A 19,867-nucleotide genomic window follows, 5' to 3' on the forward strand; every position below is an offset into this window, starting at 1 on the left:
TTGTTTTGTGCACATAATTGACTGCGTTTATTATATACATATAATAATTTGGTTTGAGTTTTGGTTGTTTTTTTTTTTAAGCAGATGATTTAATTAGATAATTAACATTCACTTGCGATAGATATAAACGGTTACCGAGGTTACAGAGTGTCGCGCATTCGGTCATACCCGAGCCGCAAAGTCGCCACATTGTCTGATGCCTGAAATCCAACCCTAAAACTTTATCGAGAGAAACGCATGAGCGAACTTTCTGCTCTATGTGCCCTATGGAAACACATTGAGAGAGAGAGAGAGAGAGAGTGGGGAGGGGGGGGGGTGCATAGGCGGCGGAAATTGACCAAAAAGTCGTGCAATTCAAACCTAATTTGTTTAGTTTATTATTATTATTATTATTATTTTGAATGTTGTTGCTGCTGTTGCCGTGCAATATAAAAGAATGCACAGCACAAATTACATATGAATCAGTATTTTTGTATATTCAAAAAAAAAAATTAGGTATGTATATAAATTAAATTAAATAAAACTAGCTCAATGGCGGCGGCGTGCATTGCTAGAAAAACCGTGCGCATTTTTGAATCCCCCGCAATGTGAGCCGCTGCCTTTGAGGCAGAGGCCCGCGCCGTTAGCAATTGGAGCACGCCGCGCATTTAGCTGGATAATATGTGTATATATATATATATATGTTATATATGTAGATATATATTTAATATAATTGTTGTATTTGTAAATATATATTATAATCGCTTGTATAGAACTAATTAATATGCTAAACTTTAAAATCGAACTTAGGCGTAAAACAAAAAAAAAAAAAAAAACAAAATTATGCAAAACGGATTTGTGGGGCCAAATATATGTTTGTATGGTTGTCTGTGTGTGTATGTGTGTCTGTGTGTGTGTGTATGCGTAAAATTAAATTATTAATAATAAACTAAAACTAACAACACGAACACTACAAAAAGGTCGATGTTGTTGCAATGAATCCTTTTGCTAGTTAACAAAATTTGATTTTTGTTTTAAGTTTTTTTTTTTTTTTTTTTTTTTGCATATTTGTTGAAATACATAAGAATATGTATATGTATGTGAATTTTGTTGTTTGTTGTTTGGAAATTGTGATGAATACATCAACAAAACAAATTGAACACAAATACAAAAGTGTGCAAAAAATAATGTTGTTTTGTTTGTTTTGTTTGTTTATAATTTACACAAATCGTCAAAATTGTTGTGTTTCATTTTGCAGCGTTTTTTTTTTTTTTATTTTTTATTTTTCGTTTTAAGTATTATGTTTTAAATATATATGTTTTTCTTTTTAGTTATAATTTAAATAGGTTTTATATGTATTTTGTTTTTTTTTTGTTATTTTGTAATTTCGCGTTTTTATATACATTTAATTTGTTTGTGTGAAATGAATTTGGTTTGCTATGCTTGCAAATATATATATTTATATACATATATATATATATAAGTATGTATAATTGAATTTCTATGTGTATGTATATAATATATATATATATATGTGTTTGTATGTATATATATATTGCTTTGTTGCTATTGTTTTTGTTATTTGTTTGCTGCTATTTGTTGTTGTTGTTTTTCTCTCGTTTCATTTACACATATCATCTATAATTTGTTATTTTTATTCCTTTTTTTTTTAATATTGTTTTTTTTTGTTTTCTTTTTAATTTAATTTAACTTTAGTCGTAAGGCTTCTAAAACCGCTGCTAATTGCGTTTGTGGTTGTGTCTGTGTATGTCGGTGTGCATGTGGCTGTGTATGTGTGTGTGTATGTGTGTTTGTTGTCTGTTAATGTGCATTTAGAATATATTTTTTGTTATACGTTTTGAATTTATATTTTTCATTTTTACTTCGCTTCTTCGTTCACAGCTGGAAGAAAGAGCGAGAGAGCAGGGCAGCAACATTTTCTATTTGTTGCGCTCCTCGTATGTGCCTCTCTGCTCCGATCAATGGCAACATACTCCTTGCTGTTGTAACTGTTGTTCTTGTTGTTGTTGTCGCTGCTGTTGTTGCTGCTGCTGCTGCTGCGCTGGCGCTGGTTGTTACTGTTGTCTCTGCTGACGCGCCGCTTTGTTAACCGTGTAACGTTTTTAGCAATTCGTTTTGTATCATTTCAACTGTACATGATTTGTATGCGTTTTAATTCTATTCTTAATTTTTTAACTATGTTGTTGCTGCTGCTGCTGCTGCTGCTGCTGTTACCATTAGAATTATTGTAATCGGTATTATTATTATTATTAGTTATATTAATCTTATTATGTTGCTCATTATCAATATCAATATCATTACCACCACCACCACCAACTGCAACAATTTGTTTAACACACGCTTTTTTGCTACATTTATGCTTTAAATATCCATCTGCAATGGCAAGAGAGAGAGAGAGAGAGAGAGAAAGAGAAAAAGAGGGAGAGAGAAATGGAAAAAAAAGCAAACAAGAAATGTATAATCAAAGATTTGCTAAAACAGACTTTTGTTGTTGTTGTTGTTATTGTTATTATTGCTATTGTTTGCCTGATCATGATTTTTGTTTTTTGCTTTTGTTTTTTTCTTCTTCTTCTTGGGTATTGACTACCTAAAACATACACATTTACGCAAAGCTCTTATGCTCTTATAACGGACTCACCCCCCCCCCCCCCCCCTTATATGCAGACAGAGTTGCCACACTGCCGAGGCATATGAATGAACACACACAGACACACACGCACACAGAGACGACCTAACGCTACTTAAGGGATTGCAGCTTTAGGGCTAGCAGCAGGCAAGGGCAGGCGGCTGCGGCGATATTCTTAAATAAATGTTATCTAATTGTTGTTGCTGTTGCAGTTGTTGTTGTTGTTGGCAATGGCAGCAGCGCAGTCAATTCGCATAGAGATCAGTCGTTGGTTATTTGTTGCTATGTTGTTGTTGTTGTTGTTGTTGTTGCTGCTGCTGATGTTGGTGATGCTGCGGCGACGAGGATGTGGGCAGCTGCTGTTGCTCAGCTGCCAGCTTGGATGTCGGCAGCTGCTGCTGCTGCTGCTGTTGCTGCTGCTGCTGCAGGTTGGCAAAGCTTGTGGGGGCCAGCAGGGCACAGGTGCCAAACGTGTGCTTGGGCATGGTCAAAGCCTGAGGCAGAAAGGCGTGAGTGCTGGAAACGCTGCTCGCGGCAACAGTTGCGCTGTTGCTGCTGCCCATTGTCGAGCTATTGCTGTTGTTGCTATTACTGTTGCTATTGTTACCCACGCTACAGCTGCTGCTGCTGCTGCTGCTACTGACCACGGCCTGCGCCTGCTCCGCAGCGCGCTTGCTGCTGCTGTTGCTGCTAAATTTGCACAATTGCTGCTGCTGCTGTTGTTGCTGCTGTTGTTGCTGCTGTTGCTGCTGCTGCTGTTGCTGATAATAGGGCATGTAGTTGCTGCTGTTGCTGCGACTGCCGCCGTTCAGCTGGTAGCTGCTGGGAGACTTGGAGCGCGTGAAGAAATTGGTTGTTGAGGTGCAGGCCGATTGGAACGAGCCGACGCTGGATGTGGTCGATGTGGGTGAATCTGCAGCTGCAACTGCAGCTCTTGCCGTTGCATCACCAGCAGCACCAGCAGCAGCAGCGGATGTTGTTGTTGCCGCCTCGAGTTCGCTTCGATCGTTGTTGCCCAACGAGGCGGTGGATGTGGGCGTGCTGTTCAGCGAGGAGGTGTTCACGGTCATGCTGGTGCCGCTGCCGCTGCCGGTGGCACCGCTGCTGCTGCTGCTGGCATAGGAAGCATTAAGGGATTCATCACCACCGCCGCTGCCGCCGCCGCTGCTGTTGAGCTCATCGATGCCGCTGCCAACAGGTGCAGCTGCTGCTGCTGCCGCCTCAGCTGCAACAGTTGCTGTTGTGCTTGCTGGTGGAATGTCTATTGTGTGCGACTCGTTGCCAAAGATCAGGCGCAGTCGCTTCTTCTGTGGCGTGCCATAGATGCTGCTGCTGCTGCTGGCAACCTGGGGCGGCGGCGGTGGAGGCGGCGTGCTGGCGGCGCTTTGGGCGCTGCGCCGACTGCGTCGTGTTTTTTCAGTGTAGCGCCAGTCGGAGGCATCGCTGCCAGCCGCTTCCTGCTGCTGCTGCGGCTGCTGCTGCTGCTGCTCTTGTTCGAGCTCATCGCCCTCTTCTTCTTCTTCCAGCTCCTGCTCCTCCTCTTCCTCTTCGGCTTCCTCGTCGTCGTCGTCGTCGTCATCCTCATCCTCCTCCTCCTCCTCCCCCTCCTCCTCATCATCATCATCATCGTTGCCATGCTCTGATATGCCCTCCATGCGCAGAATTTCATACTCAATGCCGCCGCTGCTGCTGCTGGCATTGCGCAGCGCATTGTTGTTGTTGTTGTTGCCGCCGCCGCCGCCTCCGCCGCTGGCACTGTTGCTGCTGTTGCTTCGTCCGACGATGCCGCCGCCGCCGCCGCTGCTATTGCTGTTGCTGCTGTGCGCGCTGGCCGCTTGGCTGGCTCGACCGCCGCCGTGTCCATTTTGCAGGGCATGCTGCCGATCCTCGCCGAGGCTGGTGCCCAGCTCAAAGACCTCGTCCAATATGGGCGAGCGCTTCATGCGCAGCGTCAGCTTCAGTCGTCGCTCGGGCGTCTTCAAAAGCGGCTCCACAGCGCTGCTGCTGCTGCTGCCACTGCCACTTGTTGCCGTTGTTGTTGCTGCTGCTGCTGTTGCTGCCGTCTGATGTCGCTTGCGCTGCAGGACGCCGGCAACTGCGTCGCAGTGTATGTGCTGGGCGGCGGCCAAAGCGGCGGCGCGTCGGCTGCGCTTCTGCTTGCCCGGCTCTGTGGCAACATCCACGGCAGCTGTTGCTGCTGTTGCCTGACGTTTGGCTGCGGCGTTGCCGCCGCCGCCGCTGGATTGCTCAAAGCTGGAGATGAGGTTCTTTTTATAGGCGGGACTGCTGCTGCGACTGCGTGTTGTTGCTGCTGCTGCTGCTGCCGTTGCCTGCTGCTGCTGCTGCTGCTGCTGTTGTTGTTGTTGTTGCTGTTGTTGCTGCTGCTCGCCTGGCGAGCAGTTTGACGACGAGGGCAGCGCCAGGTTTGCTAACGAAGCCGCCGTCGTCGTCGCCGTCGTCGCCGCCGCCGCTGCCGTTGCCGGCTCGCTCGGCTTCAGCTTGCGTTCACTAAATCTAGCGCTAACATAATTTCTACAGCTATTACTAATATTTAAATTATTACAATTTGTAATCGTTGTTTTTATGTTGCTGCTGCTGCTGTTGCTGCTGTTGTTGTTGTGGGCAGTTATTGTTGCTGTGTTGTTGTTTATTGTTATTGCTGCTGTTGCTGCTGCTGTTGCTGCCGCTGCTGCAGCTGCCGCGGCGGCTGCGCGTCCGGCGCTGTTGCGTGTCACGCGCTTCTCCAGCGTTGAGGAGCCCGTTGCTGCTGCTGCTGCATCAGCTGCCCCCTCCCTGCGCGCATAGGTCCTATGCGGCTGCTGCTGTAGATGTTGCTGCTGCTGCAAATCCGTGTCGCTGCTCTCGCTGTCCGTTAGATTTTTGCCCAGCAGCTGTGTCGTGTCCATGCTGACCTTTTGCCGCTGCGTCTGGCGCTCGCTGCGCCGCAGCTGACGCTGTTGCTGGCGCTGCTGCTGCTGTTGTTGCTGCTGCTGCAGCACGGCGGCAACAGCAGCTGGCTTATAGCGCGGCATTAGCACAACAGGTGCCTTGGCTATGGCTGCAACAGTTGCTGCTGCTGCTGCTGCTGTTGTTGGAGCATAGCTGGCCAGCGGCTCGTCCGTGGAGGCTGTGGATATGCTGCTGCTGGTGCTATTCACGCGCATCGACTTCCGGAGCGTGCTGATGATGGCGCGCCCGTTGCTCAGCTCGGCGGCTGCTTGCGGCTTCTGCATGGCCGTTGCCTGGCTGGCAGCCTCTGCATTGCTGCTGCCGCCGGCAGCTGCTGCTGCTGCTGCTGCTGCAGCTGTGTGTGGCAGGTGTGTGTGATATTGCTGATGATGATGAAGATGGTGCTGATGCTGGTGATGATGCTGGTGATGATGGTGCTGCTGCTGCTGCTGATGATATGCCGCATTGGCCATTATCATTTCGGCATCGTACTTGGTCATGCCCTTCTGGCGCAGCTCCTTCATGGTCAGCGGCGAGACAACGACATTAGGCAGCTTCTTGTCCATTAGGGCGACAGCGTTCAGCTCTAGGCTGCTGCTCTTGGGCCGCACCGCAGCACCAGTTTGTGCAACTGCAGCTGCGGCAATACTATTGTTGCTGCTGCTGTTGTTGTTGGCCACGTTGCCCGTATTGCTGCTGCTGTCGTTGCTGTTGCTGTTGGAGGTGCTGTTGGTGCTGTTGGCGCGACTCTTGATGCGATTGATGCGATTGTCCGTTTCGCGCAAACGATAGCCACCGCCGTTGGCGCTGCCGGCGGCGCCCAGTCCGAGTCCGAGGCCCAAGCCGAGGCCGTTTGTCAGTCCGAGCATCGCCTCGTTCAGCTGATTGGCCGAATGTTTGCCGGCAAAGGCACCAGTGCCGCGTCGTTCGCATGTCTCGCACTCGCAATAACGATTGCTGTCCCCAAAGAAATCCTCGCCATAGAAACAGGTTATCTCCTCGCCGACCTCAATGTCGCGCAGCACCTTAACGCAGGCGGTGTCACGGCCCGTCGCCAAAAACTTGCAATTGGCCCGACAATCGTGATTGATATAGGCGGCTGGTCCCAGCCAGAGCTGGGCACAGTTCTTCCGGCAGCTGTACATTACGGAGAAATCATTTTTGCCCGAATGCAGCAATGCCGCCTCCTCGGCCTCCGTCAGCTCGGCAATGCAGCCGACAAGGCATTCGATTTTTTCGTTCTTCGACCAGCGTTTCGTCGAGCTGATCTTGGCGCCGCGCTGCTCCTCCAGTGAATAGCGATAGCATGCCTCGATCGCAAAGCCGCTGTCCTTGTCGAACACACGCAAATAGCGAACAATCTAATCGGCAATGGGATAAAGAGTTTGTCTTATTAGTGTGTTCCGCAGACAGAGAGAGAGAGAGAGAGAGAGAGGGAGAGAAAGGGAGAGAGAGAGAGCATCTCACAGATGTTGATATTATAAAGCATATTTGTTCGGTGAGCAATTTTCGGTTGATCGATTAATTATTGTCACTGTTGTTAATGAGCACAATCGTCGATATACGATACGAACTGAAGAAATAATGAATATATCAAATTTAAAACAGTTTCTCGCACTCAATAATGTATCGAATATGTTATCGATCTATTCGGTCCGATAAAGTATGTACGTATATATAACTGTTTCGATTTCGAGGGCACATCATAACTAAAGACTGCAAAATTTTGAATGAAAGTTCTCGTATACAGCTCTACAGCGCCGTTTATCTAGCATACATAAATCGATAAATATCGATCTATTTAGCGACAGTAATCGGCAGCAGCTCTGATGCTCTGAACAAAGGGTATGTTGCTCCATTAGCTTGCAGAAGAACGATAACACGCATTAGTCGAACAGTTTTGATCGATAATCAAATATCAACATCTCAAGACAATTTGCGAATTATTGTTATGACTACTTACGTGATCGTGCAACCGCTTGGTGGCAATTTTGTTTTTATTCTTGAGATGGCGCGGTATCCAGGGCCCATCGTAGATGCGCTGTATGGCAATGTCATAGTTTTGGGTGTGTATAAATTCATCGACAATCGCCTTTAGCTGCTGTGTATCCACTTTGAGGGGCCTAAATCGTATATTCATTTTGTGCGTCTGAAAGCCCAAATGCGGATCCAGTATTAGCGATGTGGCCAGGTCATCGTTCTCGGACAGCTCACGGGGCGACATGCCCGTCGATTGTGATAGCCGACTGACGGCGCTGCCGTTGCAACCGTTAAGGCTGCCAACAGCCACATGAACCGCCCCACTGCCGCCGCCTCCAGCGCCATGCGATGATGATGATGATGATGTTGTTGTTGTTGTTGTCGATGATGCTGTTGACGATGCTGATGATGATACTGACGATAATGAAGATGTTGCCGGTGCTGATGCGGAACTATGATGCGTTGTGCTCTGTTGCTGCTGCGACTGGTAATGATGATGATTGTGCTGATGATGATGATGATGATGATGATGCTGCTGCTGATGTGAGTTGCTGCTGCTGCTGCTGCTGTTGTTGTTAAGAGTTGAGTTTTGGCTTTTGTTGTTATTATTGTTATTGTTGTTGTGTGACATTGACGACGACGACGACGACGACAACGTCGCCGCCGCCGCTGAGGATGCGTTTGCAATTGAAGACGTTGAGCTGGTGGAATTGTTGTTGTTGCTGCCGCTGCTATTCGTGGTGTTGCTGCCGCTGCTGTTGCTGTTGTTGTTGTTGTTGCTGCTGCTGTTTGCGTATCTGCCGGCAGTTTCACTGCGCCGCGTATGATTCGAGCCGACGACCATTCTGTATATGTGTGCAGTCTGTAAACAGTAACGGGCATACAATTAAAAACACATAAATACAGGCAAAAACAATTATTTAAATTATTTTTAACAACATTTTTGCTTAAACTATTGTATTTTCTTTTGAATTTCAAGCAACAGTGTGGCCAGCTCACTATTTGAAAATCGAATCGCTGTGTCGCATTATTTTTTCTCATCATTTATTTGCCGGCTTTTACTACGCATAAACAAAAACTTGACGTAGTCTAAAAATAAGTCAATTTTTTCATGAATTCGGTATTTTTTTTTTTGGTTTTTCATGCTCAGCGTACTAGCCAGCATTCATTTCAATGATTTTAAAGATATGGCAACTTGCTTTCGAACCGAAGTGAGAGTGAAAAAGATAGAAAGAGTGCAAAAGACTGCTACTTCTCATCAGCAATTGACCCTTTGTTGTAATTTTACATGAATGCCACATTACATATTTGGCTTAATGCATGTCATGGTCATGCAGAAAATATGAACATAAATATGTTTCAATTGCCTTGTCCACTTTGAGCTTGCAAAAAAACCCAAACTATAACACATTGAAGCCGTACGTAATTTTATATAGAAACAAACGAGATGGCAACATTGACTCCAGGCACAGAATATTCGCGCACACACACACACGCACACAAAGACGCACACTCGAATTTACAGAAAAGCTCTCAAAAGCAAAAGTTGTTTCTGCTGACGCCGCTGATAAATGATAAGCGTACACAATTTGCGAGCCAGAGCGAGAACCCAGCAAGACGGCTAACGATGCACAAAGGAACGCAGAAAATCTCTGCCGAGCATACGTACAGTACATACTGCGTGCAATCATTTTTATAAATCATAAATGCAATTTGCACATTCAACTTGATTTGAAAATTATTTTATGGCTTCGCCCTGCGATGCGGCTGTGGGTGGATGGAAAGAGGAAAAGATGCGAGGTCGACAGACGGCACGCGTTCGTTCGCTCTCTCTCCCTCTCTGCTGACCACTCTCTCGGCACTTATACACGTGCAAAACAAAAATCAATTAACATGGAAGCACATGTGTAATGAAAGCATTAATATTATTTCGTTAGGTTTCAGGCCAAAACAAAAAAAAAAACAATGCGAAACGGTTATGGGTTAATTTTGCACAACACGCACAACTCACACAGTCAAACTTACAGAGCCAATAGGCAAAAAAAATTTTACAACGCCTTGCGGCTTTGTTGTATTGTCACTGCTGCAATAATTGCAAATATGTGTGCGTGAGTTATATATATATATATATGTGTGTGTGTGTGTATTTTATTGGTGCCCAAAAGCTGCTGCAGCTCTCAGCTGTTCACAAGAAAGCAGCACACATGCATTCGCTTGGGTGCGAGAGCGAGAGCAACTATGCACTCATGCGCATTGCAGACTCAAAATAAATGAGAGTGACCTGCGCAAGGTTGCCACTTTTGGAAAAGTAAATGTCGGTAAATTGGCTAATCGTTTATTTTGTGTTTTCATTTCAAGCGCTAGTTAAAATGCAAATTAAGACGCATTGTAGCACTAGTTCATATAGGGCCGGACAAAAATTGTAGATTTGTGGCAGCACTATCGCTGCTACACTTCAGGCACAACTCACACAGTCACACATACACGCACACACACACAAGCGAAAATGTCAACAAAGAAAAAGGCTGCAGGGTTGTCAAGTGTTTTGCAGCAACAAACATTGCAAGTTTCAACTCGGCGAATTGACAACAATTGCAAAACATATCGGCAATTGTTTATTGTGACCTAAATGGGGAGCTCCATGTCGTATATGGACCCAATTGTAAGCTGTAGACAATGCTCAGATTGATTTTAATGCGCACATTGCCAACCCTAGGTCCAGGTTTTTTTTTCTTTCAGCTTGTTACATGGATCACACGGAAAATGGCGGCGCCTATTACACATATACACATGTACGTATGTACGTACCTTTAATAATATTCACTGAGGTGGTGGTGGTGGTGCTGCTGCTGCTGTGTCTGCTTCTTTCGATTCTGGATGATGCCGCTTTGTCTGTTGCTTCGATAGCTCTAGTTTTTTCTTTTTCTTTCTTTCCGTCGTCCAGCGGCAGAGACACAAGCGTACGTATACACGTACGGAGCTTGTTTTTTTTCGGTGCGGGGCGGCTTTATATCCAAATATCACAGTTGTAGCCGTAGTAGAACATAGTACGTACTTTGGCGTTTGTTTTGTAGTAGTCGTCGTCGGCTGTGCCAGTTCATTTTTACGTTTTTTTTTCAACGCTCAAACGCCGCCGTTCTGTCCCCACCCCTCCTCTTGTTCGCTCTCTCTCTCTCTCTTTTGGAGTCGAGACTCTCAGTAGCTAACGCACGACACACACACACGGCCGCACACACCAGCGCACACTCATACATTCACATGCATGTGTAGATACATATATTCCTTCGCAACGACGTGCGTGCGTATGTATGTTGTATGTGTGTGTGCCTTCTTTTTCAACTACTTCGCATGAACGCGACGTCTCATTTTCCCATATTTATCCTATTTAAGACGCGTTGTAATTAACGACGAAGAAAATATATTAAGCAATAAAGTGCTGTGTAGCGGTTAAAGAAAAAAACACGCTCGCGATTAACGATTATTTTTATTGTACTATTCCGCGTTACAGCTCTCCGCGATTCCGTTTTTTCGCATTTTATGTAGCAAGCCGTGTGACCGCTAGCGATCAAAGCAAAAATACCCGATGTTTCGTTTAAAAATACCAAACATAAAAATCCACTTCAAAGAACTACATGTAGACAAGTTTATCTTTGCCGGGACATTGAATCATAAACAGGTTATCAGACAAACTAACTTTTATGTATGCAGAAATAAGCAAATTAAACAAAAAAAGATATAATGAGAAAAGTTTTTATAAATTTGGCCACACGAAACCGCAACCTAAGTGCTTTCGTCAGTGTTGCCAACTTTTGATAAACAAAAGATGCAAGTTCTAGAAGAGAGTTGGTTAAAAAAGCTAAATTTGAGTTTAAAAATATTTATACTGTATTTATCTAAATTACCTATAAAATATCCTTATTCATTTAGTTTTGCGCAGGAATTATAGGTGAGCGAATCTTAAAATGTTTAATGATGCAAAATATGAGTACGATGAGACCAAGTAGAGTCGGCAACGGTTGTATATAGACATTTTTGAAACTCGCATCTGTAATGTATAGCTTAGTGCATTTTATGGCATTGCTTGTGATAAAGGAATACGTTATTATGGTCATACATCTTAGGTATGTTCACAAAATTATGATAATGTACCAAGGAATATCCACTTAAAATATATATACTTTAATGTCAGTATGCCCGCTGAACTTAAAAAAGGCTAGATTGTGCCGATGTGGCAATACTGGCTTTCATGGTACCTTAAGATGCTACTGTTATATTTACAGTCCGGCGTTTTTGCGGCGAATACTGTTAATGTGAAATACACTAAAAATGGCCAAAAGTGCAAAACAAACTGTTGTCGGTGTTTATTTACATATCCAAAAAAAAAAAACCGCTCCTTAGATGTTTTCGCTTGCAACTCGTGCGGCAGCCAACAGCAATTACGTGGATTAAGTCGCCGCTCGCGAATGCATAATGCGACTCTGTCAGTATCTAGTTGCCGCCTGCTGCATCCACGTGCTGATTGCCAGCAATCACTGGGTGCTGAAGGATGAGCGCATTGTACAGAAATTGGATTCGCCGTTCTTTATGCGGGAGCCGCACAATCTGATCGCCTTCTTGGAGCAGATACGATACAATGAGTATGTGGAGCGCAGCTATTTGGAGCTGCTGCGCAAGCGGGAGCAAATTGTCGAGCATTTGCGCTTCTCGATGCGCTTCGGCGAGGATCTAGCCGATCAGGCCAAATGCGCCATGGACTATTATCTGCTGGAGAAGCGCATGTCGTATCTGAAAATCACACCGGATCAGCTGAAACGCATCAATTTACCGGAGCACCGTGAATTCCAGCAGGGATTGCCGCTGGCATCGATACGTACGAAAACCGATCGCACTTTGGAGCCCATTTGCAGCAATTACCATGAGCTGAGCGTGGGACCAGCCACATACGATCATCTCGATAGCTTTCAGCCCGAGGTGCTCGAATCGGCGTATGTGGATCGTGAGCACGACACGAATATCGGCACCGCAACAGTCGAGCTAACGCGACGATTTGCGCTGGAGGGACTGCGCCGTCAGCCGGACTCATGGAAATTCCATACGCTCAGCTCCTATTATTGGCGGATGCGCGGCAATGCGCTGCAGGCGCTGCCCTGCGCACGTCTGGCCACAATGCTGGCGCCGCCGGAGCATAAGGATATACCGTTGCTAAGCCTGGGCACGATACTCTTTCGGATGGGTCGGCTGGCCGATGCGGATCTGATGCTCAGCGCTGCCGTCGAGCATGCACCGCAGGTGGCCGAAAACCATGTGGTGCTCGCCTCGGCGCTGGCCATGAAGCATGACTTCAATCGATCGCAGCATCATTTCGATGAGGCCGAACGTCTGGATCCCAGCACATTGCCGCGCACACAGCAGGTGCGCAATTTCATAAGCTGCTTGGAGAATCTCACCAAGAAGACAGCCAAGATGTACAGCTATGTGAAGTACATGAAGAACGAGCTAAAGGAGTTCAAGAAGCTGAAGCAGCGCATATCGCAGCATCATGAGCGGCTCATACAGCAGCAGTTGCCGTTGGGCGCGCGCCGCTTCCTCGACTCCAGGGCCAACAATGAGGATCTGCATCGGCGCGGCCAATACTGCAGTACGCGCACACCGAATGGCTCCGATGAGCCGGTGCTCTTCTGTGACTTCTACTCGGACATGCAGATGCGGCTCGAGAGCAAGGACATTGACATCGATGTCCTTGAACGCGATCTGATGGCCAACACGGAGAGCGTCATCCGGCAGGTGTCCACCGAGATACGCAAACAGTTCAATCTCGAGCAGCTGAAGGCGGCCAAGGCCCAGATGCCCGCCAAGGCAATCAAATCCACGTAGAGCCACGCCCACAACTGCACACAATATGCATTCCCCCAACTAGCAAAAACATTTCGGGTCACAAGTTAGCTTTTAAATTGTTTGTCTCCTTTTTTGTACCCTGCAACCATTGAAAATGGTTAAAAAGGGTATAATGTATGTCTGTCTGTCCGTCCGTCCGTCCGTCCGTCCGTCTGTATGAACGCAAGGATCTCGAAACCTATAAGAGCTAGAGACTTGAAATTTTGGCTGTAGGTCCTCCTAGTGCACGCGCAGATCGAGTTTGTTTCCGATATTCGATAACTTGCCCCGTCTCCAAGTAATCGATAAAAAATAATATGAGCTAGAGTCAGCAAACTTGACACGTAGCTTTTAGAATATATCAAGTATCTTTCACTTTATGCCCATATCGCCTGTTGGGAGAAGAGGGTTCAGGGTATCCCCTAGTCGGGACTAGAACCTCTTGTTTCTTTTTTAAATTCGAATTAATAAGTTGCCAATGTTTTCTTTTATCTCTATGTACATATATATAATTAATACTTGTAAGTTATTGTTTATGCTAGAATATATAAATTCCTAATATGTTAAATAATCTTAATTCAGTTGATGTTTGCCTCTAAGTTCGAATTAAGCTTTTCGATTAAGTTCTTACAACTATGTTAATACCCTAAGCTGAGCTAAAGATAACTATGCCCAAATCCTGCTCAATCGAGCAGGAGCTAAAACTAAAACATTTTTTTTTTTATAATTATTTATGTTTTTATTTAATTGCTTAGCAACAGAAATAAGATTCAGTTGTTTGGCAAGTACTTTTTGAATTGAATTCAGATCATTTAAAAACTGATCCATGTCACAGATTGATTACTATAATTATGTACAGTGAACTCTCGAATAACGTACGTACTTTTGACCAATCAAATAATAGAACAGAGATTTGGATTCGATTTCGTGTATTTTTTGTTCACCAGGCTATCGCCTGCGTTTCGAGCGCCAGCAGCATCTCGGCGAGGCTGGCGTACGTGTGCCTGGCCGGATCGCCTGGCTCCGGCGCCGACGCCGGCGCCGGCTGTTTCGGCTGGACGAGCAGACTGCTCCAGCCGCTGTTGCGTGCGCCCGTGTAATCCATGTCCAATTGATTGCCAATGTGCAGCGCTTGGTCGGGCGCTATGTTAAGGCCCTGGAGCGCCAGTTGAAATATGGCCGGATCCGGTTTCATGACGCCGGCATCGTACGAGTTGAGTATGAAATCGAATTTGTCATTGAAGCCCATGGCGCTCAGCACCTGATGCAGTGAGGGATCAAAATTGGATATGATGCCCACACATTTGCCGGCCTCGCGAACGTGCTGCACAAAATCCGTGGCGCCCTCGATGTGCGTCCAGCAGGCGCTGGTGCGAAAGATGACCAGCAGCTGCTCGGCGACAGTTTGCAGCTTGGCCTTGGACAGGCTGGCGTCCATGCAGGTGAACGTGTTGATGACCACCTGCAGCCACCAGGATTGCCAGCTCATGTCCGGCGTACAGCGGCCAAAATTCTGGTGCGTTCGGCTCATCAATTTGAATTGTTGCCGAAAGCAGCGTTCCAGCTGTGCCTTGTTTATGCCGGTTATTCCGCATTGTTCTGCCGTTTCGGCGTATTGTTTGGTTGGCTCTTTTAGCCGGAGTAGCGTATCCGTTACGTCAAAGGTCACGAGCCGGAAACGCTGCAAATTGCGCACAAATTGAGCGGTCAACGGCATTATGGCACACTGCAGGACAATGGACGATTATAGATTGTGCGTAACAGTAATTTTTGGCTAGTGACGTCACGTACTCAAATTGTACATACTGCAACGGCCTCTGCAGAATATGTTAATTTTGATTATTTCTGCTTTTATTTAATACGCGTTTCGTTTGCCCTTTGTTTTTATCTCTATAGAATTGTCAAAGTGATTTTGCAACCGCACAAGGTTTTATTTCGTTCTTTGTTTGAATTAATTTTGCACTGCAGTGAACAGCATACTGTCTCCAGGGCATTGTTCAGGGCATATTCAGTATATTAAAAATACTAGTTTCGGCATTTGTCTATGGTATTGTCGGTGCTCCCCAAAGCCGGTCACACTGTTTTGTAAAACTGCAATATCATTAGACAGCTTCGTTTTTATTTAGCAAATGTTTATAAACTGTTAAAAGCATTGCAAATAATCATCTAAAATGACCGTAACTGCAGCTCCATCCACGGAGAGTATACGCGAAAAGGCGCTCTCCGACTACAGAAAGAAATTGCTGGAGCACAAAGAAGTTGACGGCCGCCTCAAAGAAAGTGGGTGCAAAATTAATAATTTAATAACTATCAGGTTTTAACAATTAAATATATAATTCAACCATAGAGCGCGAGGAACTCAAGGAGCTAACTAAATTGTATGACAAATCAGAAAATGATCTAAAAGCGCTGCAGAGTGTCGGCCAAATTGTGGGCGAGGTGCTCAAACAATTGACCGAGGATAAGTGTAAGTACTTAAACTAAGATATAACTATTTCCGACTGGCGTAGATTAAATATAAGTTGTGCTACAGTTGAAGTGTACTGTAATTTCGATTTTGATTATAAATATTAACACTCCAAATGGCCGAGCTTGGCTAGGGTAACAAGAATGAAAGGCTGCCTTCGGCGAGCCGAGGATTAAAAACGGGTGAGGAGAATCCTAAGGAGAATTGTGAAATACATCCTAATAAAAAGCAATGTTTGCGACCGATTCTTCGTATTGAGCTATAGGATATAGCAGTCCGATTTTGATTGGATCTCGTCTGCGTGGAGCATGATAGAAATCGTAGAAAGACAACTGGAAATTAGCCAATTATTCTAGATCGACTTGGTACTGATCCGGGATATATATGCTTTATGGACTAACTTCTCTTGCTTCTCTTTAGTCATTGTCAAAGCTACCAATGGACCGCGCTATGTGGTTGGCTGTCGTCGCCAGTTGGACAAGGCCAAGTTGAAGTCGGGGACACGCGTCGCCCTGGATATGACGACACTGACAATAATGCGTTATTTGCCGCGCGAAGTCGATCCGCTTGTGTACAATATGTCGCACGAGGATCCTGGCGATGTTACCTATTCGGCCATCGGTGGCCTTACCGAGCAAATCCGTGAGCTGCGTGAGGTTATTGAGCTGCCGCTGCTCAATCCGGAACTGTTTCTGCGCGTCGGCATCACACCGCCCAAGGGATGTCTACTCTATGGACCACCCGGCACCGGCAAGACGCTGCTGGCACGCGCTGTTGCCTCACAGCTGGACGCCAATTTCCTGAAGGTCGTCTCCTCGGCCATTGTGGACAAGTATATTGGGGAGAGTGCACGTTTGATACGTGAAATGTTTAACTATGCCCGCGATCATCAGCCCTGCATTATATTCATGGATGAAATCGATGCCATTGGCGGTCGTCGTTTCTCCGAGGGCACGTCTGCGGATCGTGAGATTCAGCGCACCCTGATGGAGCTGCTGAATCAAATGGACGGCTTCGATTCGCTGGGTCAGGTGAAAATGATCATGGCCACCAATCGACCAGATACGCTAGATCCTGCCCTATTGCGTCCCGGTCGCTTGGATCGCAAAATCGAAATTCCATTGCCCAACGAGCAGGCGCGGTAACTGAAACAACAAACATAAAACCTTCAATTTTATTTCAATATATATTATGTGTTCATTTTAGCTTGGAGATACTCAAGATTCATGCGCTCAAGATAGCCAAACACGGCGAGATGGACTATGAGGCCATTGTCAAGTTGTCGGATAACTTTAATGGCGCCGATTTGCGTAATGTCTGCACGGAGGCGGGCCTCTTTGCCATCAGGTAAGACTGCAGCTAGCTGCTCCCCTACTTCTTCTAATTATATACAAAATTTGCTTGCAGGGCCGAACGTGAATATGTTATTCAAGAGGATTTCATGAAGGCCGTGCGTAAGGTGTCGGACAACAAGAAGCTTGAAAGCAAATTGGATTACAAGCCAGTTTAATTACATGTTGTCAAATGCAAACTACCTAAATATAAAATAAATATGAATAACATTATGTACTCTCACGATAATGTGGATTGGATTGGACAAATATCTAATCGAAATGTTATTAACTGATGAAAGTGGAGCGTGAGCCGGAAAATTGTTACAATCAATGTGTTTATATATTAATTAGCGTGCTGCAATGGAGATACAGATTTATCAGATATTTCTAGCACGGATCTCAATTTGGAAATACGCCTAATCTGGAGAATCACATGGCATTTACGACTTTTTATACCCTGCACCCATTGAAAATGTGTATAATGTATTTGTGCAAATCTATGTAACAGGCAGAAGAAAGCATCTCCGAACCCATAAAGTATATATATTCTTGATCAGCATCAACAGTTGAGTCGATCTAGCCATGTCTGTCTGTCCATCCGTCCGTATGTATGAACGCAAGGATCTCAGAACCTATAAGAGCTAAAGACTTGAAATTTTAGCTGTAGGTCCTCCTAGTGCCCGCGCAGATCGAGTTTGTTTCCAATATTCGATAACTTGGCCCGTTTCCAAGTTCTAGAATAGTATATATATACATATATCAATTATCTTTCATTTTATACCCGTCGCCTGTTGGAAGAAGAGGGTTCAGGGTATCGCCTAGTCGGGAGCTCCCGACTAGAACCTCTTGATTTTTTCTTTTTGGGTATTTTCGGCGTGTCATCCCGTTTGACACTAGCTTTGAGCTTGTATAACTATTTTCAATTTCAATAGTATGAAAAATGAGCAGTTTATTGGTGAGGTCGGGCCTGTTCGTGATTTGACAAAGAATTAAAGCACGAGACGCAACCAAATCTAGGCTAATATTTTAAGTACTTGCAGTCCTGGCATGGACATTAATCCGCCTGATCAAAATTGCAACTGGTTAACATATATATACATATATATATATATATTTCGTAAAATTGATTACAAAAAATGCCTAGGCTAAGTGTGAATTGCGAGTGTGGAATTGTCAGCTTTTTTGCTGGTGCTGCTGATCCTCGATGCGGCGCTTCTTGCGTTCCATGTAGTCGCTGACGTTGTCGTAGCGCTTCTTAAACCACACGGACAGATCCTCCGGCACGCACGTCTGGTCGGCAAAGTGCTCAGTGACCATGTCCAGCCAGCCCGTGGGCACCGTCGTTTTGGCCTGCTCGCCATCGCTGCTGTTGTAGACGCGCAGCGTTAGGCGCTCGTCGAGGGCGCCGGCCACGTAGATGCTGTCGCTGGTGAGCGCAAAGCAGCTTATGTTCCAGCTGCCCGCCTCGGCACGCACCATCTGCTGCCGTGCTACAGTCCAGATATCTTTGCTTTGCTCATCCAGCGCCAGCTCGTACAGGCCAATAGCTTCGACGTGTTCGTAGAAGAGCACGGCAACTTGATAGCGCTTGGCTGGCAGCAAGTCGCGCAACCGCAGGCGCACTGCCGGCGCGGGTAGTTCATGTTGCAGCAGCTGCTTGCCTGTCGTGTAATTCCAGATACGCAGCGTCTTGTCACCGGAGGCGGAAACGAGGTGCTCGGTGCCAGTGAGGAGCGCCAGGCCGGACACGAACTCCTTGTGGCCCAGGCAATAGCTGTGTATGTCATAGGTGGCCGGATAGTTGGTGACCCGTATTTTATCATCCCGATCGCAGGTGATGATGTGCTTCTGATCCGGCGTCCACAGTATATCGTAAACGATGCTCAGGTGACCCAGCAGCAATTGTGGCGGCGCCTCAAGCTCCACGCAATCGTAACGATAACAATCGCCGGTTTTGTCCGTGACCAGCACCGAACTCGAGTCCGGTGCAAATGCCAGTGCACTGGAGGCACGCGCCAGGGCGCGTACGGACAGCAGCTTGGCATGCTCGGGCCGGCTTTTGTACAGCAGCAGCGCCTTTTGGCCAGCCGTGGTCAGCGCAATCAGTTGTCGATCTGGCGAATAGCTCACATTTACTATGGACACCTCCAAATTTGCACCAGCTGCTGCCTTCTCCGAGCCGACCGGCTGCTGCTGCTCCTCAGTCGCGTCGGCAGCGGCGATTTTGAGTCCACATGTTGTTAGGTCCGCTGGCAATTCGATGTCCTTAAAGATTTGCAGGTCATTGGGATTGAGAAACAACACCTTGCGGCCATGGCCCAGCACCAGTTCGGGTTCCGCGTAAAATATTGTTGTCATTTCTGAGTCAGCAGCGGGCGAAAGTTGTGTGTAGTTCCATGTGAAAGATGTGCAATAGGCGCCAAACAGTGACTGCGCCACATAAAAATACCAAATCACGGTCACGTTTTGACAAGTGGCATCTCTTGTCTTCATTTACGCATATTTAAATGTTGAAAAGTGTTTTCTCCTTAATGCATAATATTGTAAGTTAAGTTTAAGTTAACTATTTGGCAGGGTTAGCGATGTTTTTTGTTTTTAACTATTTGACAGCATATATTTTTATAACGTTGCCATATT

At 45.9% G+C, this 19,867-nt stretch overlaps 5 protein-coding genes across 6 annotated transcripts; 2 read left to right on the forward strand and 3 right to left on the reverse strand.

Annotated features, from left to right (window-relative positions):
* Nucleotides 1–1,610: 1,610 nt before the first annotated feature.
* Hmt4-20 (Histone methyltransferase 4-20) lies at nucleotides 1,611–11,110 on the reverse strand. Of its 2 annotated transcripts, none has more exons than XM_064692589.1 (3): nucleotides 7,539–8,417; nucleotides 5,190–6,936; nucleotides 1,611–2,373 (listed from the first exon to the last, which is right to left on the reverse strand). In XM_064692589.1, the coding sequence occupies exons 1-3, from the start codon at nucleotides 8,397–8,399 to the stop codon at nucleotides 2,126–2,128; spliced, it is 2,856 nt and encodes a 951-aa protein (XP_064548659.1). In that variant the 5' UTR covers nucleotides 8,400–8,417; the 3' UTR covers nucleotides 1,611–2,125. The 2 variants fall into 2 exon arrangements, with proteins under 2 accessions (XP_064548659.1, XP_064548658.1); XM_064692588.1 differs by adding an exon at nucleotides 10,364–11,110 and having other exon boundaries at nucleotides 2,289–6,936.
* Nucleotides 11,111–11,886: 776 nt separating this feature from the next.
* On the forward strand, nucleotides 11,887–14,147 carry LOC135435511 (tetratricopeptide repeat protein 17). Its single transcript, XM_064692602.1, has one exon. The coding sequence runs from the start codon at nucleotides 12,026–12,028 to the stop codon at nucleotides 13,427–13,429; it is 1,404 nt and encodes a 467-aa protein (XP_064548672.1). The 5' UTR covers nucleotides 11,887–12,025; the 3' UTR covers nucleotides 13,430–14,147.
* A 26-nt stretch (nucleotides 14,148–14,173) lies between these two features.
* LOC135435513 (rhythmically expressed gene 2 protein) lies at nucleotides 14,174–15,371 on the reverse strand. Its single transcript, XM_064692604.1, has one exon. The coding sequence runs from the start codon at nucleotides 15,144–15,146 to the stop codon at nucleotides 14,370–14,372; it is 777 nt and encodes a 258-aa protein (XP_064548674.1). The 5' UTR covers nucleotides 15,147–15,371; the 3' UTR covers nucleotides 14,174–14,369.
* A 147-nt stretch (nucleotides 15,372–15,518) lies between these two features.
* Rpt4 (Regulatory particle triple-A ATPase 4) lies at nucleotides 15,519–17,471 on the forward strand. Its single transcript, XM_064692603.1, has 5 exons — nucleotides 15,519–15,709; nucleotides 15,777–15,896; nucleotides 16,317–17,037; nucleotides 17,103–17,243; nucleotides 17,304–17,471. The coding sequence occupies exons 1-5, from the start codon at nucleotides 15,601–15,603 to the stop codon at nucleotides 17,404–17,406; spliced, it is 1,194 nt and encodes a 397-aa protein (XP_064548673.1). The 5' UTR covers nucleotides 15,519–15,600; the 3' UTR covers nucleotides 17,407–17,471.
* A 707-nt stretch (nucleotides 17,472–18,178) lies between these two features.
* On the reverse strand, nucleotides 18,179–19,761 carry wuho (tRNA (guanine-N(7)-)-methyltransferase non-catalytic subunit wuho). Its single transcript, XM_064692681.1, has one exon. The coding sequence runs from the start codon at nucleotides 19,721–19,723 to the stop codon at nucleotides 18,404–18,406; it is 1,320 nt and encodes a 439-aa protein (XP_064548751.1). The 5' UTR covers nucleotides 19,724–19,761; the 3' UTR covers nucleotides 18,179–18,403.
* Between the last annotated feature and the right edge of the window lie 106 nt (nucleotides 19,762–19,867).

Source organism: Drosophila montana, unplaced genomic scaffold, assembly GCF_035044405.1.
Source record: "Drosophila montana isolate Dmon_TW-CO22-7 unplaced genomic scaffold, ASM3504440v1 contig_3626_1, whole genome shotgun sequence".
Lineage (NCBI taxonomy): Eukaryota > Metazoa > Arthropoda > Insecta > Diptera > Drosophilidae > Drosophila > Drosophila montana.